This window comes from Protopterus annectens, chromosome 13.part0 (assembly GCF_019279795.1).
Source record: "Protopterus annectens isolate FY-2018-M chromosome 13.part0, PAN1.0, whole genome shotgun sequence".
In the NCBI taxonomy this organism is placed as follows: domain Eukaryota; kingdom Metazoa; phylum Chordata; order Ceratodontiformes; family Protopteridae; genus Protopterus; species Protopterus annectens.
The window spans coordinates 283377274-283403473 of NC_056747.1; the positions used below are offsets into that span (position 1 = coordinate 283377274).

At 40.8% G+C, this 26200-nt stretch overlaps 1 protein-coding gene across 1 annotated transcript in view; it reads right to left on the bottom strand.

Moving 5' to 3' along the window:
• Nucleotides 1–24788, bottom strand: part of ISYNA1 (inositol-3-phosphate synthase 1) — a 76518-nt gene extending 51730 nt beyond the window's left edge. The window contains exons 1-5 of the mRNA XM_044053845.1: nucleotides 24697–24788; nucleotides 24491–24584; nucleotides 15430–15562; nucleotides 11264–11425; nucleotides 10108–10237 (exon numbers count right to left, since the gene is read on the bottom strand). Of these exons, the coding sequence (XP_043909780.1) occupies nucleotides 10108–10237; nucleotides 11264–11425; nucleotides 15430–15543 (406 nt within the window). The 5' untranslated portion in view covers nucleotides 15544–15562; nucleotides 24491–24584; nucleotides 24697–24788. The remainder of the gene's footprint in view (nucleotides 1–10107; nucleotides 10238–11263; nucleotides 11426–15429; nucleotides 15563–24490; nucleotides 24585–24696) is intronic.
• Between the last annotated feature and the right edge of the window lie 1412 nt (nucleotides 24789–26200).

Here is a 26200-nt window from a genome sequence, read left to right on the forward strand (position 1 = left end):
TTTGAAGGAGGAAGCATTGCTAATTGTTCTGATAGATGATGGGAGCGAGTTCCAGAGTTTGGCTACAGTGAAGGAGTAAAGTGTTTGACCAGATGGAAGTTTTGTTTTTTCTACCGGTGACAGAAATTGGTTTTCGCATCCGAGAGGTCTGTTGGGTTGGTACAGAGTTAGCACAGAGGAGAGGGCTAGGCAGCTTGAAGGCTTACAGATGATTTTGTGTGCTGTAGTTAGTTGTAAGTATGTGAGGTAATGTGGACGTTCAAGCCAGTTCAATGAGTGGAGAGAGTACCAGTGATGGGAGGAGTATTTTGCATTGGTTGCAAATTTGGCAATTTTATTGTAACAAGTAATTTTTGTTTTCAGAGAGGGCTGAATGTTGGTACGGAGGGGAGTGCCACAGAGGACGGAAGGTAGGAGAAATGTTGAAGCAATGGTTTAGAAGAAAGGCTTAGGAAATGCTTATGCCTGTAGGGAGTGCCCAGTTTTGTAGGGTCTTTTGACATTACTGTGGATGTGCACATCAAAAGTTAGGTTTTCATCTATGGTGATCTCTAAAAGTTTTCAGTAGGAGACTACTTCTGATATTATTATTGAAAGCAAATGGTGAATTCAGACTTGTTTAACAGGTAGTTTTTTTTGGGGGGAGATGAATAGTAAAAGCTTAGCTTTGTTGGGGTTAAGGGCAAGATGGCTGTTAATCATCCAGGTTTCAGTGGATGAGAAGGCATCTTGGATAAGTGATTTAAGTTCAGATGTAGAGTTGGCAGTGCGAATAATTGTTGAGTCATCTGCATATTGTATTACTGACCCATTTGCAAGAGAAGAGTGGAAGTTATTAATGAATATGTTGAAAAGAAGGGGCCCTAGTTTGGAGCCTTGGGGTATGCCTGTAGATGTATTTAGAAAAGGTGAGTACCATTTGGTGGATTGTTGTCTACTTGTGAGGTAACTAGTGAACCAATATAATGGGGGAGGGGGGGACCACCACAATTAGGTCAGTTTAGTGAGACGCAGAGAATGGGAAACCGCATGGAATGCCTTGGACAGGTCAGGGAAGAGTGTGGATACAAGTCTACCAGAGTTTTAACCTTGATTTACTGTTTCTATGAAGGATATAAGGGCTGTTCTAGTGCTATGCCTGGACCGGACACCGTGTTGGATAGGTGAGAGAAGTCTGTTTTGGAGTAGGTAGTTTACACGTTGGGAGTGTATACATTTTTCAAGGATTTTAGATACTGGAGAGAGTATGGCTATTGGGCGGAAATAGGAAACATCAGTATTATTGCGCTTTATGTAGTGGGAGAATGTATGCTATTTCATGTAGTGGGAGAAAGTATGCTATTTCCAAATGGTAGGTACATAGGACTCTTGGACAGACCAGTTAAGAAGTATGCTTATTGAGTAAGAAATAGCTTTGGCTGCAATCTGAAGATATTCAGGAGGAAGGTTCAGGGGCATTAGTCCCTGGCTTGAGCAGATATCTTGTTATAGTAGAGGTGGATATAAGGGAAAAGGTAAAAGCGGGAGTACAGGAGTTGTGTGGACTGTTCAGAAGGTGATGGGCTGGTACTACTGGCAGTCTGGGGAAATGTTTTGAAAGGCTGGCTATACTTTCAATGAAACATGTGTTGAAGAGGATTGCTATCTCAACTGGTGTTTTTTTTTTTTTCTAGAATGGGACAGGGATTATTCTTGGTGCCAGGGATGAAGAGAGAAGAAACAGAGTGCCAGAATTTTTTCGGTTTTGTTTATAATTGTTTTGGAGGCCGAGGCAGTAGTTTCTTATTAATAGCGTTTTGTTTAGTTACGAAGTTGCCTATATTGTAACAGGTCTGATTGTTTTTTTTTTTTTTTTTTTGGGGGGGGGGGGCTTGCCATTTTTTCCATATTTTATCCTTGGAATTCATGAGCTGCTTTATGTTTTTAGACAGCCAAACGGCATGATTTTCTTTTACTCTTTTGCTGTAGGGTGGTCAGTCTGTTTAGAATGGAGAGAAAGGCTGAGTTAAAGAGCTCAACTGCTTTATCTAGTGGAAGAAATTTTAGTCTGTTCCAAATTATGTTGCTCAGAGTTTCACAAAAGTTAGTTGGTTCGAATTTGGTTAGATTTCTAACAAGTTTATATTAGTGTTGAGTGGGTATAGGAGACAACTTACATACTACATAGGCAGGTAAGTGGTCACTAAAATTACAGGGTATGGTGCCTGCTGAAGAGATTACTGCGCTGGCCAAATATCCTTTTTTCTTCCAAACTGATACGTACACCCGTTTTCCATCCTTTCATATTTTTAAGGAAAAAAAAAAAAAAACAGCCACTCCTTAGCCAATATCTGGAACAAATTACCTCTGCACTTACGTTCTATTACCAACACTAAACTTTTCAAAAAAGAACTAAAAGCCCACTTGCAAAACTCATGGTCATGTTTATGCCATGATCAACCAAACTTTAACCTCTACTAATTACCTTCCAACCTCCTACAGCTCTTCTAACATGCTAAACTATTATTTTGCCTCCTACACCTTATATTTTTCCTTTGCTTTCTTCTCTTACACTACCGAACCTTGTAACTTCAGATTTGTATATAGTATCATTTTCGCCTAACTTCAGATTTGTATATAGTATCATTTTCGCCTATCCTGTTTTACTATAAATGACAGTCTGACTATTCATAGTACCTGTAACTCCTCATAGCTTTGCTGAAGTGTGCCAACTGTATATATTTTTAATGTCTTTTGTTCATAGGTTCATACTAGGCTATCTGCCCTGGGGCAATTATAAGCCTAGCCCGATTCTGTATGGCTTACGCCACCCCTTGATTTGAGTATACTGTGCCCCTTTTTAAGGTTTAGTTTACTGTGCCTCTGTCTAATAGTGACACGGGAGTAATCCCTGGGACAAACCTACGATCCCCCATCAACTTATCGAGATTCTTCTTGAAGAGATTCAGTGAGGTGCTCTGCCTCACATGAACTGGAATTCTATTCCAGAGCGAAGGGAGCCTCTGGGTTATGATCCTGTCCCTCCAGCAAGTTCTATTTATTTCTGTGCTGAGGTTCAAGTCCCTCGAGCGTGTGGCTCTAAGGGATTTAGATTTACTGAGGTGGAGCATGTCCATTAATTCTGGATTTGACATAGCTTTGTATGTCAGGCATAGATCGCCTCGAAGTAGGCGGTATGCAACTGAGTAGAGCTGGAGGTTTTTTTAACCGAGCAGCATATGGCATCTGTTTGAGACCCTTGATCCTCTTGGTGAGATACTTTTGGGGTCTTTCCAATTGCTGTAGGTGTCGGGTAAGGTACATCTCAAAAGGGGCATTGTATTCTATGATGGGCCTGATGAGGGATGAATAAAGGGGCACGATTACCTCTCTTGATCTAGATGCGAAACCCTTCGTGATGAGGTGGGCTATGTAGAAGGTCTTTCTAACCACTTTGGCAAGGTGGTTTTCAAAGGAGAGATTGCTATCAACTTGGGTCCCCAGGTCCCTAATAACTTTCTCTGTACTTAATGGGTTTCCGCCTATGTGGTAATTTGTGGGCACATTGTTTTTGCCAAAGGTATGACTATACATTTTTGGCATTTAGCTTTAAACCATGGTGCTGGCACCAGTTATCTGTCTCTGCGAGACCTTTTTGAAGGATGTTTGTGTCAGCTGGAGAGTTGATTATGGCGCCCAGTTTGCAGTCGTCTGCGAACTTGGTGAGCCATAGTCCTCCCACGTTTGCCTGTACCTCAGAAAAGTATATACCGAACAAGAGTGGTCCCAGGACAGAACCCTGTGGGACGCCACTTGTGACCGGTTTCGAGTCTGACATGGCTCCAGCAACTCTCACTCTGTGGGTTCTGTCTTTGAGCCAGTTTGTGACATAGTGACATAGGGGTTTATATTTAAGGTGGCTAGCTTATCTATGATGCCCGAGTGGGGTATTGTGTCAAATGCCTTTGCAAGGTCCAGATAGGCTGTGTGGACTACCTTCCCTTCATCTATGGCTTTGGTCACTGTTTCAAAGAAGTCAACCAGGTTCAAAAGGCAGGATCTGCCCTTGACAAAGCCAAACTGGGTAGGATCTAGTGTCTGTAGGTCCCCAATGTCTTTGTTTATGAGCTCCATGATGATCCTCTCCATAGCCTTGCAGACTAAGCTAGTCAGGCTTATGGGGCGATAGTTTCCAAGGTCCGTAGAAGCTCCACCTTTGTGGAGTGGGACCACTGTTGCTGTACGCCATTCTGTGGGCACATATCCTGTAGTGAGGCTGAGATTGTATAGCTGTTTTATTTGAGGGATTAGTTCATGTAGGATGCAACCTGGGATGCCATCTGGTCCCATGGAAGCAGTGTTTTTTGCTTTGGAGAGGGCAGCCTTCACCTGAGCATCTGAGATGTTTGGGAGGCAGCCCTCTGCCGGGATAGATACTTGCTCTTTTGGGGGGGAGGGGGTGGAGAAGTTTGCACTGAACCCGTCTGCCAGGATATTGGCGATGTCTGTGGGTTCAGTGTATTTTTTGTCGTTTAGAATAAACTCAGAACAAGTCTGGGAGTTGCATCCCAGGTTTCTAACATAACTGAAAAAAGCCTTAGGATTGTCTTTGGTGTCCTGTGCAATTCTCTTGAAGCTGGCCTTGGAGGATTTTATGAGGAATCGTAATTTTTTGCTAGTACTGATCAGAGATGCCTTCCCTATTAGGGATTTTGCTGTATCATGTAGTAGCTTCCTCCTTCTGTTGTACAGTTTATTTATGGCAGGGGTCCACCAGACTGGACGCCTGCCTTTGGATGATTGGATTTTGGTTTTGTTTGGGATAGCATGATCCATGCATTCCTGGAGATGTCCGTAGAATGCATTTATATAGGATTCTGCAGTTTGGGCTGTAGTTTCCACTGGTCCTGGGGCCTTGAAGGATTCCACTTCGGTTTTGAGAAGTGAGAAGTTCGCTTTTGAGAAGTTTTTCACTGTGGTTTTCTGGGCTGGGGGTGGGGTCGGGATGTGGACATCCAGTGAAATTAATTTATGGTCTGATCTTACCAATGAGGGATATACTTCTGGTGTGGAGCATAGAGTCCCCATGTTGGTAATGATCAGGTCTAGTATGTTGTCCCCTCTTGTGGGAGTGGTGACTAGTTGTTCCATAGCATTTGAGTTTATAATTTCCAGGAATCTTTGGGCTAAGGTGCTGGGGCTTGAGTAGTGTTTCCAGTCAGTGTCTGGGTAGTTGAAGTCACCCAATATAATGGTGTTCGGAGAGATCTTAATGTTCTCCAATGTTTTCAGGAAAGCCGAATGGGATTCCTGACTTTGAGAAGGTGGTCTGTAGGATGCCATAAACTGAAAAGCAGTCTTGCCCACTGTTAGTTGCACATGGATGGTCTCCGATACTTCGTGCAATGCCACTAACCCTCCTTTGGTGGTTCGGTCCGGGTTTTGGGGCCGAAAAGCATGATATGAGGTATAGCCTGGTAGTGCTGGGGTGCTCTCTGGAGCCTTGAACCAGGTTTCTGTCACTGCACAGATATCGATGTTCTCCATACTGAGGAGAGCTTCAAGTGCGTGCATCTTGAGGTTAAGACTTCAGGCGTTTAGCAGCATTACCCTTAGTTTCTTGTTCCTTGTGCTGTCTATGGGGGTGGGTTTGACTTTTGAGCCTTGCCTAAAAAAGGCACTATGGGGGTGGCAAGAGCCTTTGCCAATATCCGAAAGCCCAGTGGTGACAGGTGCAAGCCGTCCCTAGCGAAGCAACGTGGCTTGTCGAGCATGTCATCGTCATCCCAGGCTGACAGACACTGGATCCCCTTTGAATGACACCAAAATTTTAGCCAATTGTTAAAATCGATCATTTTGTCTTTGTACTGTGGCATCATTCTAGGTTTGGGTAAGATGCTGCTCAAGGTCAGGGTCATACCAGCCTGGGCTACATGATCAGAGCTCCTCTAGGTCTCTTTTCATGTAGTCCAGGGAGGTACATCTCAGGTCATTTACACCAGCATGTACAATGACGGAGTCATATTTGTATTTGCTTTGGAGTGACCCGAGTGCTTGCTTTACGTGTCGGATCCTAGCACCCGACAGGCAGCTCACTGTGACCTTCTCTTTATTCAGCCTGGTGAGCGGGACGTCAGTGTGTCTGACAATAGAGTCACCTATAACAAGAGTATCAGGTGTGTTATTCAGCCTTAAGGGCTGTGGCTGCTTGGCACACTGACTTTGTGGGTTATGTGTTGTGTGTGTTTTGTTTTGAGGTAGCGTTTGCTTGGATGTCTGCTTTGGAGGTCTCTGTTGCTTAGGTAGAGCCTCCGAGTATGTTTTTGTGTATTTATGTGTTTGGTTCGCTGATGTGGTGGGACTATGTGATACTGGAATTGTGTTGTGTGAGGTTACCTTCTCCTCCTGACTGGTTACACCAGTTTTGAGATGAGAGCTCAGCCTCCAGTTTGGCTAAATAGTTGCATCTCTCACATATATTTGAACCTATTTGGAGGAGGAGAGGGTTGTCGTGTACATGAGACAGTTGTAACATTGCCTCAAAATTCCCTGATTCACCAGCTGGACTGGAGAGGAAACCATTGACTGACCTTTGGACATGCTAGAGTAATAGGGAAACTGAATTTAAGACGGACCAATAGAGGACAGGGTAATCGTAGAGAGTATAAGAGTAAGTAGTGCTTATGGTTTAATAGTGCTAACTTGTAGGATTAGCTAATTGGACCAGTGAAGGGCCTTAGAATGAGAATATGGTGTTTAAATTGAGAGATAGAATAGGGAAAAAGTGAAGAGCAGACTTTGTGGAGCCAGGAATAGTTTAAACCCAATTAGGCGGCGCTTCCCGCTGTTGCGCTATGCTCAAAAACGCGCAAAAGAGGGTTTTAAGAGAGGAAGATGAAGGAGTTTTGGAATTGACCCAGAATGGCCAATAAAACTACAGTTTCAAGTCAGTAATCACTCCCACAGGGGCAGGTAGGCTGCTCAATGTTTTTCACTGCCACTGATCAACAGAGAGACTTTCCTTTAGCCAAAGCAAAAAATGGCCTCACAGAAACTTACACAAACAGTTCAAGAACAGCAAGCCTGTAACTGAACTTTTTGAAATCTCAGAAAAGTGGGAAAAAAAGCAAGATTTTTTTTGTTTTTTTCAGAGATTGTAAGAATGTAAGTGTGTCTAATTAGAGTGGTGCATCTACTATATGGTATGTGAAATTTGCTTTACTGGTGCTGTTTGTATCAACTCTGTATATTAATGTTTACTGTAATTATCTTAACTGGAACGCTTTTGTAATTTTTTGCTTAATCTGGAGCTTTTCTCCTCCGACCTTCCTTTTTAAAAGGGCTCCCCGCACAGACTAACCCGGTCAACAAATCTAAAAATAAATACAATAAATAATATAAGTATTAATTCATTTCTTTCTGTGTCCAAATTGTAGGAATGTATATAGTGTGTACAACTATTTACAATTACTACTGCATAGTCTTTCTCCATACCTAGTGAAGTTAAACATTTGTTTGCTTGGCTAGCTAATAAGCTACATACTGTTATTATAGAGATTCATAGGTAAGTACTAGGCAATTGGTCTACAGACCATTTTAAGCCTAGCCAAAAAACCCTATTCAAAATTTCCCCTCTAGCCTCAAGGATGTCAAGACAAGATAGACTGGGAGAGAAGAATTTGAGGCTGCCAACTCAGTTATCTTGGTTTACCTTGAAGGTGGCAAGGGTGCTACTCTGCTTGGCATGTAGTGGACGTTTGTTCCAGAGGTGAGGGACATGTTGGTATATGATCTATCACACCAAAGTGTCTTAGTTATCTGATAAAGGTTTAGTTCCTTTAACTAAGTATTTGATCTACTATTAGTTCTGCAAAGGAATAGGAGATCAAATAGTGTTGTATCTCTCATGGCACAAAAGGCTAGACATAGATAGATCTCCATGGAGCAATCTGTAAGAGACCGAGTACAGGGAAGGGTTGGCAGGGTCGCCTGATTAAAAAGATCAGTGGCCTCAAAAATTGTAATTATGAATCTCCGATGGCTCTCAAGTTGTGTGATATGTTTAGATAAGCAAGTGCTTAAGGGTGCATTATAGTCAACAATGGGTCTGATAAGTAAAGGGGAGTCCAGGCTTCTTTGTATCAAGTGGATATGCCTTTGGACCAGATAAAATGCTTTCTGAACTACTGGGGTGAAATGATGGTCAAACAATATTGAATTAACAAGAGTACCCAGATCCCTTACAACAGTGTCTAGAGTGGTGCATCTACTATATGGTATGTGAAACTGTTTACCAAAATGAACTAAACTACATTTTTTATATTTAATTTGAGACCACTGCCCTTGCACCAGTTTTACAATTTAACATGGTCTCAGCTGAAGACTGAATAACAGCCAATTTACTGTCATCTGCAAACTTAATTAATCATAGGCCAGAAAGGCCGGCTGATGGTCTGAGAATATTCCAAATAGGAGAGGGACCAAAACTGAGCCCTGTGGTATACTACTGGTAACTGTTTTGCTTTCAGAAGTGGCACCTGCTACTCTAACCACATGGGCTGTGTCAGGCAACCAGTTAGCTATCTATCACACAATATAAGGATTTATATTCAGATTTACAAGTCTGTCGATAACACTTGCATGGGGAAGAGAGTGTTAAAGGCCATGGCCAAATCTAGATATGCTACTTACTGCATAACCATTACCCACTGTTTTAGTTATTTTTTTCAAAGAAATTAACGAGGTTAAAGAGGCAGAACCTTTCTTTGATAAAGCAAATTGATGAGGGGCCAAGGCTGAGAAATTTTCAATGTCCAGATTAATGAAGTCTGAGATAATACGCTCCATCCATGCTTACATGAGGCTAGTGAGACTAACGGGTCTCTAGTTAACAAGGTCAGTGGCTATTTAAGTATTCCCTGAAACTTATCTCCCTGAAATTCCACAAAAATCTGGTTATTTTCACTTGGTCTATCTTTGTATGCAAATAACTACATGCATGTATAAATAATGACCATAAGTTCAATCATGTTATGCAGTAAGGAAATGCTGGTCAGTAAAGATTCTGGAATAGACTTCAGAGAGGACATCTTTTCATTGCATGTGCAATTAGGCCGATTTCTACAGTCCACAGACTGGAAGAAAACTGGGCAGGCAAAAATAAGGTTACACACTTACATTAATTAAAAAAAGGCATGCACTAACTGGGGTAAGACAACTAAGGTATGCATCTATCATGACAGATGAAAAGGGGGTTGGGAGTGAAATGCATCCTACTGCTTGACAGCAAATGGGAAAGGAGGCGTTAAACACAAGTAAAGAGGGAAGGAAGGGGAAATGAGCGCGAGTTGAAAGGGGACAGTTCAAGTTAGACCATGGCAGGAACCAAAAATGTACTGCCCAAGACAGCAGCACAGTGCAACTCACAGGGAGCTCATTACTGCTTGGGACAAAAGAATCAGTGAGAAAAGGCAGAGAAGAGACAGCCAAAGAATTTGATAGTAACAAAGTTAACTGGCTACCCTCAGTACTTGAAAACAAATCAAAAGATCAATTAGCATCCTGTATGTTCATTCAGGCATGTTTTGTCAGTTGAGGAACAGAAGGTTAATATAGCATTAAAACAGGATGGCAGTACTAATTTATGTTAACTGTAAAGTAGTATTACCTCACTGAAAGCGTAGTAATTTGCACCATACACAAGGTAAGCACAGCCGAATAACAGGAAACCAAGAGTGAAAGAGGAATCATGCATGACCCTTACTAACAGAGCACCTTTAGTTAGTACAGTTCATAACCCAAAACAAGCAGCAAAGGAAGTAAGTATCCAGACGTCAGCCTCCTATTCAACACAGCATCCATTAGTACTGAACAAGATTCATGCAGACTCTGCAGCCTGCAATACTGAGACATCGGCTTCTGTTACAGATACTCAAAAATGGTAGTGTCCTAAGAACATGCTTATTTAAGAAAAATTTGGTTCAACTTTAGCAAAAAAATAAATAATCAGAACAAAACCGAAACGGATCTTACTAAAGATTATTCTAGTCAATGCACTTGTTATACCTCTGCTCTTTTCAAAGTAACAAGCTAAAAATGATGGATTTTAAAAGAACGGTGACTGCTTACCATCAAACACAATATCATTTGGATGCACCATAGGCAGCAGGTCACGGAAAGGAATGTAAACATCACTGTCGGGGCCAGTGCCCAGACACACAGTGGAACTCTGCAGCAATGATCCATAGTAATTTGCATGCTGTTACAATAAAAAGATAATAGTAAATGAAAACTTGATAAGATATAACCTTGCCAGCAGACTAGGTTGTTAAATATTAAGCTGAAATGATAGGTTACAAAAGTTGCAGAACTTCATTTTTTTTACATCTGCCTTTGCCACCAATGACAATTTTAAACTGGATTCCATCAGGTAGGATTATGTCTTCTCATCTCTACAGTTTACCCCGTAACTGGGATTATGTCTTCTCATCTCTACAGTTTACCCAGTAACTGGGATTATGTCTTCTCATCTCTACAGTTTATCCCGTAACTGGGTTTATGTCTTCTCATCTCTACAGTTTACCCCGTAACTGGGATTATGTCTTCTCATCTTCATTTACTTGTCTCTTTGGAGTAGACAAATCTCACCTTTTGCAGTAAAGGAAAAAGAATGGAGAGGAGATCTCCCCAGTATGCAAATGGCTATACATAAGGTAATTCAGACCATGGAGCTACTGCTTCAGGGTTCTGGTTCCCACAACTACAGGCTTCACTTACTCTGTCACTCAACTCAGTCTTTCAGAATTGAACAAATTTGAACTTGGACCCAAGTTTCTTGAATTCACAATGCATGGGAATTCACTTAAATGGCATTCCTTTATAGCCAGTCCAGACAGAAATGGTCTGTCAAAGGCAAAAAGCCTGTCTGCCCCCCCCCCCCCCAGTCTACAGGTGACAGTCACAACAATCGTTTAATGGCAGACTATAATTTTCACACTGTTTTCCAAGGTATCAATGTAAATAACTTGTTGCTGCTTTTAAAACAAAATAAGCAATTTGACAGCCTACAAGGTGTTATAGTGATCACAATGGTTGTAATGATAGCTTGTCAATATCAAGCTTTTTGGCACCCCCTACAAGATGATACTCAAGGCAGCTACTCCCTCTTATCAACCCTTTCAATGGCTCTGAGTTCAGGGAAACCTACCTGTATATTGCAGTGGCTCAATACAGCTAACAAGTGCACCTGTTAATAAAGGCGCATGTATCCAGAAAAGTAAATTACCTTTTCCCCAGTTCGAGTCATCCAGCTAAGTCTTAGCTTATTTGCCAATACTGCCGCTGTAACTGTAGTGCCATTGTTGCCTCCCCAGCCAACCAGCATCACTCCCAGCTTGGGAACACTCCTTTGAGTGCGGAACACAAATCTTGTTGAATGTGGTTGCACCTAAAAATAATGAAAAATGTAGTTACAAACTATATTCAAAACCAAGAAGAGTGAACTTGGTTTTAACGCAAAGGACTATACACATTTAATCATGTACAGTATGTCATTTACAAGCAAAACATCTTCCAACCAGATATGCAGACTTGCTTAAAGCAACACTAAAGACTATTTAGCCATCCCCCAAGCAAAATCCTGAGGGAAATGAAAGCACATCTCATTCTATAGTGAATGCTATCAAATACATTTTACTTCAAAGAGTTATCTTTTAGCATTTCATTAATTTCTGAGTAACTTAAAATGACCACACCTGATAATAGATTCTGCATGCAAAGGGTACAGACCAAGTGTAATTTCTCAGTTCTAAAGTCTGCATGTACCGGAGAGAAGTGTGTGGATCACTTACTGTAGTAATTAAGGATTGTTAGTCTATTCTACCTACAACAGATGGATCCCTTAAATGACAAAACGTTACAATGTTTCAAAATCAGGTCAACACTTCTGATAAACAAAAAAGTTGTACTTAATGGAAATGCAGACAATCCTTGGCACAAATTCAGAAAGCAAAATGCCTTGTTATCAATCTCTTAGAGCCATGATAGTGAATAGAGGCATTTTCTGAATGTGGAGTATAAAGTAAAGATCCTGAAATTAACAGAAGCAAGACGTCATACGGCAATACTTTACTTTAGAGGTGTGAAACATGCAGCAAAGTCCTTGGCTGAAGACACATTTAACAGTTCTTAAGCAGAAATAATACCAAGTATTACTGAAATGTTCAAGCCACAAAGCAAGCGTATTTAAAAACTCCAGTTCATTTACTGCACTATAAATCAGCAGAAATGAGGCAAAACCTTCAGTTGACCACAGTGCTGGAAAATTATAAAATGACACTTGCTGATGCCCTCTTCTGCAATGTGGTGGATCTGCTATAGCACAACTGTCAGGCACTCTATTACATTTAATACAGTTCAGAAAAAGTCTCAAGTTGTAGACAGCTGCCTGGCATACCTGGTCTGGCCATTTTCCCCACTTTATTTCAGCATGCATCAGGCTTCTGAACCTTATACGTCCTGTTCAAGTACTGTCTCCCATTTGGCAGTATAAGGGTAAACACTAACTCTTCAGAGTAATCAACTCTAAGCACTAGTTTAAAAATGTGCTTTGTAGTCCTCATCCCCTGGGTATTGCCTAAAATATCTAGCTACTTCCTTCTACACATTCTAAAAGTGAGCATCTCAACACAAATATGTACAAACAAGCTAGCACAGACACACACGGCACATTCATGTACACCTACACACATACAAAAACACATGCAAAGTTCTCAGGTCCTAATCAGAAGAAGAATATTTATACATTATTATGCTGAATTTAAACTCTACCCCTCAAGCTTGGGTTTCATATGTACAGCACAGCACATCACTGAAACCCAGTATTTTTTCTCCATGAGAAATCAGTCATTCATTGCAACTGTCACCCCAGCCTCTCAATGAACATGGGATTATGAGTTGTTGTACTTGACCATTCCCCACAACTGCAAGTAAAATCTAGGACACTGCAGTATGAGTGGAGGTCAAGAGGATCCATACATTCATGAAATCCCTCTACCAACTCTGAATCCCCAGAAAGACACTGCATGCAGAGAAATACATAATTTCTGTAGATCCAATTTTTAGCTATTTCCATCCATATTTAAGGTATATATTGCATGCACACACACCCTGGGCTGCCAACCCAATGCACGAGATTCCAAAAGACTTCCTCTCATTTAAGTGACTTATCCTGAAGTAAGCTTGCCCCAATTCTGAAAGACTTGCTCTTGGTGTAAGTGACATACTCTGGAATAAGGTCTATATACAAAGCAGGCTTACACTAGGACCAGATTCCAAAAGACTTTCTCGGATTTAAGCAACTTAATGGATTAAGTCACTTACACTGACAGCCACGTCTTTTGGAATCGGGATCAACATCTCAATATTTTCTATGTCTAGACACATGACTGAAGAAAACACCATTAAGCATTCACTAATAACTTTAAACAACCAGCCTTCATTTTTTACATTTCCAGAAGCTTATTCTTCCTTCATCTGTCTCAAGCCTCATCCCATCATAGAAAGCATTAATGCCTGCTACCTAGTCACTTTTTAAATAAGATGCATTAGCTATTTACAATAACTGCCATGCAAAAAAGACTAAACTGCTGGAGCAGACACTACTCTTAATATTACATAAAACAATGTTTTATTCCATTAATAAATACTGCTGTATACACTTTACCTTGTATTTCTGATGAAGAAAAACATCAAGTAAGTAGACATATTAACAGAAGTCAGTAGAAAATAAGTGTGTAGCTTCCCATGCATAATACAATAAATTTAAACATCTAATGCCCACATTTCCCCATAAGCATAAAACACATAGCAGCAAAATTACTTGTATACTCTGTGAAATAAATAACTCTAAACATATAAAATAATCTGCTTACCTTTCAGATGACACCAGGCTTTGTATACTACCAGGGAAGTGGACTTTGTTGAGGTCTGTTTTATTGTATTACAGTCCAAATTCCCCTCCTCCCCTTTATATAGATGCAAAGAAAAATATACAGATTCCTTTATAAAATTACTCTAAAATTTAAAACATTCATGGCATAACCAAAAGTAACTAAAAAAGTCAGGAAACATTATGGAGGGATTCCAAAAAGAGCTCAACCCTTATCCACATTTATGACCATCCTTTTACTGGATATTTTGCCACTTCATATTCAAGCTTACAGATGGCTTAATGCAGACAATTGCAGCACTTATCTACAGGAGGAGAGTTAAACAGAATCCTCAGGTATACTGGCAAGGAGTGCGGAGTTAAGGGCCCCTGCCTGTTTTAGTCAGATCTTACCTGTTTGAAATATACTTCCTTCTCTCTTTACAGGTAGAACAGCAATGGAGATGTAAATTAAAATGATGTACTGCAAGTTCTTTGATGACTCTGTCTTCTGAAAGGACTTGTGCCCAACTATTTCCCAGTGAGTCACAATGCCCGTATAAGATTTTTTATCCTTCCCTCAAACAATTATTAATTCAATTTTATTTTACCATCTCATATTAGAATTACAGATATGTATTGTCTTCATTCTAAGCGACAACATAAATATAACAGCTAATAACACTACCGTTTCAGCTACGTGTAATTCACAAGAGGCATTTACAAATGACACTTGCTATTTCCACATTTTGGATAAAAACGTAGCTTACACTGAAACAGACAAAGGGTCTAGCCAATCTGCAGCTTAGCCCTTGCAGCAACTTAATATTTCCACTTTTATTCCATCCACCCTCTGTTGGTTTAAACAGACACGTCCCAAGTGCCATTATTTCAACTAACCTGTTGCAGCCTCTCTATCTTCCCATGAATTAATGCTTTCATATATGAAATCCAAGTGTAATTCTTTCTACCTATCCAATAAATCCATTCTGCCCGTGAACTGCAGACCTCTCACCCTTGCCTTCACTTTCTTATATGTCCAGACATGAAAGACCACTCATCTTTTCAAAAGTGAAAATTCCCAGTCTCTGTAGGCAGATCTCTTTGCGACAGCTATTTCAGCCCCCTTATTTCTGAAACCTTCCTGTTTCCTGATGCTATTGTGCTCCCCTATCTGCCTTGGAAATCAACTCTCTCTCTTTCATTCACCATCTCTCCCTCTCTCTCACTACATCATTCGGACTTATTACCAGCTTAAGTATGAGAACAGCATAGATTGCTCCTTTATGGTAGTTCTTGTTTCCATGACCTCACCCCCAACTGTGCTCATGACACATTTGTGTCTAGCACATTCTACCCTACTGGACAATGACTGCCTTTAAATGTCCTGCCCTGCTATTACATTCATGTTGTATTAAATCGTGCATTATTAACTGTAAGACTTTGTGCATTATTAAACAAGACTTAAGTGACGTGGGCAATGATGTACAATGAAAATAGAAATGAAATGTAAACACAAATACCTTGACATGACCATTTTCTTCAGTGACTTCACTAGTCTGATAGGTATAGTTTGCCTCAATGTAATCAGTAGTGTATTTCACATCGGGACTTTGAACAAAGAACTTTTCTGCCATCTTTATGATTTTTGTTGGCCTGCAGTTAGGAGGAAAAAGAAGAAAAAAGAATTGTAAGTATTAACAAACTGTTTAGTAGTAAATCAGTACAAGTGCCCATACGACAATGGTCTCACTTTTTGCACACTACTAAACAATGCCCTCCCCAAAACATTAAAATGCAAAGCATTTCCATACCCCATATGCCTTTCAGATCAAACACTCTACCAACAATCGACCACACAGTGCAATTATCACTTCCTAGGAGAAACAGCGCAAACTCAGTACACTTCATGTGTTTTTAATGACAAAAAAAAAATTGATAAGGAGCTATCTTGAAAAGAGTCCTCATTTTATAAACAGCATCTACACACCTTCTGGTGAAAACTTGAGGAAAATAAGGCTAAACTGCTGTTTCACTATTGTTAAGTAGATCTTTCTGTTTCAGTTTTCTCATTACAGAAATTTTTTTCAGCTTGATTTGTATAATTTGCACAGAAAAATGCAATCTACTAAGTTAAGATGTGATCTCAAGGTGAATTTCGTCATCCATGTCTCAAACGCATAAACTTCTACTGCAACCCTGGTGGATTAGCGATCTAAACTGCAGACTAATGACTGGATTTGATGAAAGGTTATGCAAAGGTTAGGTGCACACACTGCTGCCCTGCCCGCAACTGTGTGGGAATGGTAACTGTAAACGGCAAATGATTTGGCAGTAAATGCCATCTCCAGCCATATTCCTCATGATACGTGTGTGTGTGTGTGTGTGTGTGTGTGTGTGTGTGTGTGTCTCTCTCTCTCTCTCTCTCCCAGAGTGCTTTATTTTCCAAGGAGAGTGGGAAGAGGTTATTGTCAAAACAGGTTATGACCTCAATGACAAAATGAAAATTTAGCATCAGACCCCATGTGTGTGTGTCTCTCTCTCTCTCTCTCCCAGAGTGCTTTATTTTCCAAGGAGAGTGGGAAGAGGTTATTGTCAAAACAGGTTATGACCTCAATGACAAAATGAAAATTTAGCATCAGACCCCATTCAACAAGCATCATGCAATGCTGTGTACTACATGTATTCTTTTCATTCTATACCAGCGACTTATCCATAGATGGTAACACCTTCTTTAAAACTGGAAACTTGCTTTATGTTGCATCTGACATATCTAAATTATGCAATACCTTCAGAAACCTTTTTTTCATAACTGCCTGGTTCAGGAAGCACTAAATCAAGGTTTATTAGACCAAAAGTAAAGTGATACTGTTTGGTAATACGTACAACCTTAGACAATTTTTGCATGAGCAACTGCCTAGAAATTACTCAGGCCCAGGTGGTCCAGTATACATAGCTAGGCTATATGACCAGTGCACCTCCTGTGTCTCAATCTGAGTGTTAATGCAATTGCTAAAAGATCCCAGTAAGGTTAAATGTCAGCTCTAGTTAACAGGCTCTTCACTTCTGAAGCTGGAATGTCAGAGGAATGATAGTGACTGACAAGCATTATAGGCATGCAACAGGGACAAGTATGGCCTTACACCAACTGGCCCAACAGGAGGCCCCACATAGGTTATGATAGAATCATTATGTTTTACGTGATCTACAAGATTTGCACGGCAACCATTACAGCAAAGTGCAAGGCATTTTCCTACTTTAAGTCTTGCCTTTGCAGCAGCTAGGAATACTGCTGCTGGATTAGACTACATTATCTGTCATTATCTTCACTAATGGCTTGTCTTGCATTATTAATTCTGCCATATCACACCACTCATTTGGTTCTCAGGGTTAGCTGCTTGTGCCCTCAGAGTAATCGGTCACTACTGCTGAGTGCTCAATGGGGTTTTCAACCCAAAACTAAGACTGGATTAACCATCTGAATTTGTATATCAATCACTCCAGTTATTGCTGCAGAAGAGAACACCAGGTTTAATTTAAAGACTAGACAATGGCTTTGCTTTAACACGCACACGCACCAGAGACAATGATGTGAGACAATTTGATAGAATGCTACTGGCTCAATATTTTGGAAGAGATACACTTACTGCAGTTGTAGAACTTGCATACAGGAGCGATATAATTCTAGGTAAGTGAAACATTAGGTAGGTGTGTTTAGTGGAGGAAGGCAAAGGTGAATTAAAATATGCCTCACCTTGACTAAAAGAAGGAAACCGTAACGTTCTCTTTACATTCATGTGTGTTTCTTTAAGGCATTCCGATTTCCTCCCTCTTACCAAAACTTTCTGCTCAATGGCTACTCTAAATTATCCCTACGCGTTTCCTGTGTGGCCTGGGCTATGGCTAGAAGTTATCTGTAAGCATTAGTTCAGTTATCCAGTTTAGTAAATAGGTAACCAAATAAAAATTTACTTTCAGAAATAAATAGCTGAAGTGGGGCAGAGTGTGTGCAACATTGCTTCTAAGCAGAGACCTGAGATGATTATTATTATTATCATTACAGTGTATGGAGCAGTGTAACTACACAAGTATTTGGAAAAAGACAAATCAGTTAACTACTACTATAGAGCATGACCCAATCTTAACAAATGTTGAGCACCCCCTACTTCAGTTATTAATGTCAGGTCTTGTGCTAGGCAGTCACATCTGCCAGTACTGACCAGCAAAAGACAGTGGCAGAAAACACACACACACACTTGTTTCTGCCTGCTCTCCATACTGATAAGGTGTATCTTCCTCTTATAAACTTGGGAAAGTAGCTAGAATAGCAGGATGTATGTTCACCTGCATTTTCTGAAGGATACTCAGTCTGAAACTCAAATGTCTATTGTTTAGTGACTTCAGCCCTCAGTGATTTGTCCAAAAACCAAAGATTTCTAAGAAGCAGACCAAATATTTATGGCAAACATGAAGGAAGAAAGGGGTAATACGAGTTGAGAGTATGTAATAAAAGTTTAGAAAATGTTCAAGCTCTTTTTGATCCCCAATCTCTCCACAGCCATTAAAAGCCCATCCAAAATAAATCTGTCCCACTCTTCCTAGCACCTGAGGACACTGGGCATGGGGGGTGAAAGTTGGGGACTGCGATGAACGAGACGATTTTTACCATGATTCACATTTCAATTCTGCTTACCTCAGAGTAACATTGCCTGCTCTTGAAGTTGTCTACATCACTTCCCAGAGGTAGTGGTAGGTGCACCATGTTTAATTTACCAAGACAGATTGACAGTTTACTTACTTCTGTTTAACATGCTTTTGACAAACTATAAGCTAGTACAAACATTGGCTTGTTTTTCATATGCAGTAAATACATATATGTCTGCTACCCAACTTGAAATTATCTTAAATCCAGAAGGCCAGCAGGTAGAAGGGGTTAGGTGTGTGTGTGTGTGGGAGGGGGGCAAGGGATCAGCTGGGGGGAGGAGCAAACAGAACAGTCCAAATTGGTTCCAACAGTTGCCAAGGCCAGCCCTGGCCAGGCACCTACTAATAACTGTGCTAAGCAGAGGTGGGCGAGCACTAGGGCTTTCCTTCCAGTGAGCTAAGCCATACTTTACTGATTATTTGAGCAAGGTTACCTATACTGAGGCTGAAGATATAGCCAACCTATTGGCCAATAAATTCAGCTCTAACCTTACCCCTCTCTCTCTCTCTCTCTCTCTCCTCCAGCTGTCCCTTGAGATATAACTGAAACTAGCTAGCCTCCAGCTATCACACAAGACCAAGCCCTAAAAGTGCTATCAAAAGCTTAAAATATTAAATAGCATGAAGCAGCCCCCTCCCAACTACACTGTTCAATGTCAGCCTCCGTACAGGTTTTGTACCAAGTGAATGGAGAACAACTACAGTCATTCCCCTGCATAAGCTAGCATCTTCTACAGAGCCAGAAAATTACAAACCAATAAGTCTGACCCACCTCATATGCAAAGCCATGGAACTAATCAATAAAGACATAGGGAACCTCCAAACACTGGACCCATCTCAGTTTGGATTCATCAAGGGCAGGTCATGCTTACTGAACGTTTTTTTAAAAAGATCACCAAAGCAATTGTTGAAGGTAAAATGGTACACACTGCATACCTCAACCTGGCTAAAGCTTTTGACACAGTCCCTTACGCAGGCATAGAAGAACGTCTATAAACTGGAAATAAACTCCTATGTCAGCCTTTGGATTGCCAAATGTCTCACAGATAAGACACAGGAAATCAAAATAGGGGAATTTACCACCACAAAGAGACCAGTCACTAGTGGAGTCCCCCAGGTTTCTGTGCTGGGACCTCTCTTGTATGGCATTTAATTCTCTGAAGTAAAAGCCAGTACTATAAGTGCTCTGGTTAACTAAGTTTGCAGATGACTGCACCACAGGCACAGTCATTGAATCCCCACAAGATTTAGCTACCCTGCAGGAAGTTTTGTCCCAGATAAAAATCTGGTGCCAAATCATAGACGGAAACTAAATGGTAAAAAATGTCCCATTATTGATGGATTTACAGCACATTAGTAAGTCCAATGGCATCACAAATACTTACTCTGTGGATCTAAATCTCTTCTGCAACATCAACAGAACAGCAGGCCACTGTGGTGCAGCAGTTAGCACTGTCGCCTCACAGCCAGAGGTTCTCCGGTTCGATTCTCGGCTGAAGTGCCTTCTGTGTGGAGTCTGCATGTCCTCCCCACGTTCGAATGACGTTTAAAGACATGCAGATAGGTACGTGCATGAATGGGTGTGCCGTCATTGGGCGTCAGGTTGGCACCTCGGCACCATAAAAATCTACTGCCAATCATAAGTGGACTGGCGTTCCGCTGTGGCAACCCCTAACCGGGAAAAGCTGAAAGTCATTACTAACATAAACAGAACAGTTTGGAGGAACAGATTTATCTGACAGAGGATATCACTGATCTGGAACAGACTCCCCGTCCACATAAATCAAAGCTCATCCCTGTCAATATTGAAGCCCAATTTGGATCTATGGATGGGAAACAAAATGTACCACAGGATTGCCTGTTGTACTACTGATGGGCAGAGGCAGCTCTTAAAATGTATTATCTCATGCATGGCTGCCTCAAATTATGATATAATCCCAGTTATCACTAGAGATAAATATATAATTACGGACTACAGGACGGGTAAGGCCAATCTAACACCAGATGGGATAGGTTAATTCAAGCACCAAAAGGGAATTTGGCTAGGCTTAAAATGGACTGAAAGGGCAGATAGCCTAGTACTTAACCTACCTATTGTATCATATGGGAAGGTGCAGCCAGCAGTAAAATGGAAACATCTACTCAAGTGCACCGATTTTACATTCAGTGACATTATGTTTCAATGGGGTGGGGTAGCAGCCTCTTCCCCATGTAAGAAGGGATGTACCTGTGCATGAACAGTTATGGACAGACCTAATTTATTAAGTTAGCTTCATGATTAGCATGTTCAGCTGTGGAGAATTTGATGATTCACAGTAAATTAGTTATCTTCATGAAGCATTTACTAGATATACACATATTTAACGTTTATTCACATCGCACTGCTCATAGCAGGCACTAAAGTAAATAAATCACTTCATCGCACTGTTTAGGCACAGTAAGTAAATGAGTCAGTCAGAAAAGCTAGTTTTTTTTTGTTTGTTTCCATAGATTTTTAAAATAATTTTTACTTTACAAATAAGTGATCCAATACATCACTTTTAAGTATGCGTGAACAAGTCCTAGCCTCTCAACCAATCAGGGGCACTAAAACAGTACTATTAAACCGAGACACTGACTTATTAAGAAAACGTGAATTAATACACATTTTCTGAAGTAAAATAAGTCTATCAATACTTATAAAAGCGCAATTCCCCACCTCTTCTCCAAAAGTCACCAATTTTAGAGAGGAATTAAGAGGGTCACAGACAAAAGTGTAGTCAAAACCCGGAACACGATCACTTCATACGTAATTTACTTTATTTTCTACGGTGATCTGCTCATTTTGCAACGTTAAGTTGCGTCATTAATGGGCGTGGGAAACAATAAGGGAGGACAGAGGGCGGAGTTTGGTAAAGCACAGCCAAGCGGTACTGTAAGTTTAAAGCTACAGACAGGAATGGGGCGATCGCAGGTAAAGTGTTATGTAAATCGTGGATGCATTTACAACAACAGTAATAGGGAGAGTGCACTTAGATTATGTCGGCTACGGATGTACTCATCAACAACCATAAGTGGGTGACTAGCTTGTACGCAGGTGTACCAAATCTTCACAGAGCACTGGCTTAAGTTAACAGCCACTCCATCCCTCTAATGCGTTGTGTCCCACGATTTAAAATTAACTACCTCCACGCCTCTCGAAAGTATAGTAAATGGCGTTGCATCTGTCACTGCCCAAAACCAGTACATCTGAGAGCATGCAACTCTCACCCTCAGTCATCGCAAAGGACCGAGCACTTTTTTCTGACAAAATAAAGGCTCTGTGTTGCATAAACTTCAACTGCTTCCACTTTTCAATATAACGTGGAAACGTCTCAGACGCAAATACAATTTTCTACAGCAATTGCAGGATTAGGAAAAACTACTGTGATAAATGACTGCAATTTAAACTTTAATTTCTTTATGTCGCGTAATATTTTGCACACCACCGAATGCAGTATGTTTGTAGGTGTCTTTCGGCTTTTCCCGATTAGGAGATGACACAGCGGAATTCCTGTCCGCTAATGATTAGCAGTAGATTTTTACATACTGGCTTGCCGGGCCTAACGCACAACCTTCAACTAAGGAACGCCCATTCACGTATGGCGCTACACAGAAAACGCTCTAATTGAGAATCGAACGGGCAACGTCTAACTGTGAAGCAACAACGCTACCGCAACACCACCACCGCGGTATGGAATATGCAGTATGACAACATAAAACTAATGGAAATAACCTCTCAAGTGTACCTCCTTACGAGGAACGTACCTCATCTGGGGTCTTAAAAAGTTCACGTTCCTCAAAGTTCCACAATGAAAGACTGTCACACATTCAGTGTTAGGATTTTTTAAGTGAAATCAATTGTAAAAATAGATATGAATCATATTAATTAATTAAATGATCTTTATAAATAAAACCAGCATATTTTAACCATCCTGTGACCTTCCTAGTTGAAGTTGTTAGTAAGCCATTAGTATGTGTTCCACATTTTGCCCATTTGTTCCACATTATGAGGGCAAGTGTTCCTCATTTTGGAGATGGAAGATTGAGAGGTATGGAAAACAAAAAAAAATCATATCTTTTCCTTATAGATAACGCGCAAAGACTAGCCAATTAAAAGCCTACGCTTCTATGCCTGTTAGGTCATATACTGTTCGTGCGAGCTCCTATTGATAGCCCACATTGTCTATGCTCAATCCTACCTCTGTGCACTAATAAACACCGAAAAGGATTTGCTCCATGATGCATCGAGCAGCCGTTTCCAGGACAGTGCATAGAGGACGTCACCCTCTTCATCTAGCTCTTAACCTATTGCTCAGAATTGGGGGCAAAGCCAAAAATAATAGGGAGACAGAATCCCCAAATCAGGAACAACTTTAACTATTACTCCAATACTCTTATCTGAGCAATAAAGGTGTACGAAGGTCTAGTCCGGCAGTAATGACTGTCTGCAGTCCTCTGTGATTAAAAAAAATGTAATGGGGCAGGGTAAAACACGAGACAAAATCACGGGCGTTGTGCAAAACTGGATAGAGCTGAAAGGTATGTCTGCAGTAATTGCCCTCATGTGACAAAGTGTCATCAATACAGTGCCTGCCACTTCTGACAAATAAAAATGATTCCGAATCCCAACAGCAACTGTCAGAAACACAGTCATGAGCTGAGACCTACTGAGGAAATGCTCCAGAAGCCGCATCTGCACTCAGAAATGTGCCCCACCCTCGCGATCTCTACACCCGCCACCTACTGCTAAGCAATGCACTCAACGACACTTACAGTATCCCGTCAAATTCCATATTTCTCAACCTCTAAGCACAATAAATCTGGACAAAGTGTAAATTAATGGTGAGGCACAGAGGCCCAAAATATGCGCATATTGTAAATACTGTTTTTATAAACTTAGAAAGTTGCTAGAATAAAAGGATTTTTGTTATGCATTTTCTGAAGGCTATGAAATCTGAAATTCAAATGTATGTTATTTACTGACTTAAATCCTGACTGATTTGCCAGAAACCACATTTTCCCAGGAACAGGTCAAAAATATGAGCCAAAAAAATCTGGACATTCTGCGAAAATCTGGACAGTTGAGAGATACTCGCAGATTGTCCAGATTACCTCTCAACTGTCCAGATTTTTTGCTCATATTTTTGGACTGTTCCTCAAAAAAGTTGTGTTTTTTTTGGCACATCACTGGGATGATCTGAGACATGAAGTCACAATATAATGACATACATCTAGTTTCAGACTTAAAATCCTTCAGAAAATGTATGTTAAAACAAACCCTGTTACTATAGCAACTAAATTTATAAGAACACTATTTAAAATATGTCCCTACTGTTGGCTGTTGCCCCCACATTTTATCGGGGTAAATCCAGATTTCGTGCACTAAGAGGTACCTCGTGTATTTCGGGGTCACCTACCAAGACTAATTTCACTTTACTGACAAAAGAAGGCTGTGTCGTGGAATGTTGGTATTCATATTATACCCAAAGTCAAATATGGCTAGTATGTTCCTCTAAAACATCCCATCCTTTACGCTTTCTGGTGATGCGCAGAATATAACCGCACAACTCAATCAAGAGTATCATGCAAAAAGAAAGCCGTTGATATAGCAACGTGATACAGGCCGCTCATATTACACAGTACAGTAATGAGATTCCGCCGGCCGGCCCCTCCGGTGTATGCAATTCATAAGCATTCAGATGTTAGCAAACGCACACTGCAGTCCTAAAAATCATCCACTGCTAACTACTTGCAAGTTCACTCCAGCCTCACAACTGGAGATGGTGCACGTTCTTGAACCCTGCTACTTCCTCACCAAAGCTATTGTACTCTTCTTGCTAAATATTATAAATGTCATACCTGTTGCAACTGTTATTAATTCACTTCAAAGTGTAATACGACCTCGCTCGAACGGTTCACAGTCTTGAGCCCAGAGACACGCAATCCTTGCACACTGCAAAATATGAAGCCAAACATTAAAATATATTTATGATATGCAGCTAATTGCCTTCACATTATTTTAATTTATTTAGCAACATTCTTCTACAAAGCTACCTAAAACTTACCTGCACCACACTGAAATATACCGAAACCAAGACTCTTCCTTAGCAATAGTACAACAGCTCACCCTCGCCGCTTTAAAAGGATAGTTCCTCGTGTTTGGCCCCGCCCACAGTAGCCGTGGTCTGAATAAGGAACAATGAAAAAATTCCATCACGCCGTTATCACAGGATATCTCCTGAGGTCTGGGTGAGCATCTTGCAGCTTAGCGTCCTTGCACTTCTGGAAGGATCTTCGTTGCGAGAAAATACTGGTACTTTTCCATCACCGAGGATGGGATGCGGGTTGGGCGGGGCTGTTGTTCGCAGGAAAAAGTCTGACCTGTGCTCCCGAAAGCAGCCAAATTTGTACAGTGATTGTGTGAGGACGGAGAACAAATTTAGTTTTAATGTCTTAACTGAAGTTCTTTGGCAAGCAGTCTAAATGGAATAGGGTTGGATGCAGATTAAGAGAAAGACTTAATTGTAATGAGAAAATGACAGCAGTTACTGCTACTGGGTCACTTCTTTTGTGGTATTGTGCTTGACAAGGAAGGAAAAGGGGTAACAAATGATAAAAATAAACATAGTCATCAAATGCAGCAGTGATTCAACTATTTGTGAGGTACTGAATATAAACCTCTCAGCCTCTTAGAATAAGAAATCTGGACAAAGCCATAAATAATGGGGGGGGGGGGGCAAAGGATTCAAAAGCAAGGACACTTTGTAATTATTGCTCTTACAAACTTAGAAAGTTGATAGAATAACAGATTTTGCATTAGCATGGATGTTCTGAAGGGTATGAAGTCCGAAATTCAAATGTCTGTCATTATTTTCTGACTTCAAACTTTAATTGCCACTGATTTACCAGAAAACCATAATTTTATGAAAAACAGACAAAAATAGGCGAAAATCTGTCTTACACAGTTACACTTTAAGTGTAATTGGTAAGTGTGCCAGATCTCCTAGTGGCACTAAAAATCTTTTAGAACCAGTACTTATGTGGATTCTTCTTTCGGCTTTTCCCGGTTAGGGGTCGCCACATTGGATCACCTATTTCCATTACTTACTATCCTCTGCATCTTGCTTTGTCACACCATCCACCTGCATGTCCTCTCTAACCACATCCATAAACCTTATCTTAGGCCTTCCTCTTTTCCTCTTACCTGGCAGCTTCATCCTTAGCATCCTTTTCCCAATACACCCAGCATCCCTCCTCAGCACATGTCCAAACCCACGCAATCTTGCCTCTCTGGCTTTGTCTCCAAACCGTCCAACCTGGGCTGACCTTCTAATATACTTATTCCTAATCCTGTCTACCCTCGTCACACCCAGTGCAAATCTTAACATCTTTAACTCTGCCACATCCAGCTCTGACTCCTGCCTTTTTGTCAATGCCACTGTCTCCAGCCCATATAACATAGCAGGTCTCACTACCCATTTATAGACCTTCCCTTTCACTCTTACTGGTACTCGTCTGTCACAAATCACTCTTGACACTCTTCTCCACCCACTCCACCCTGCCTGTACT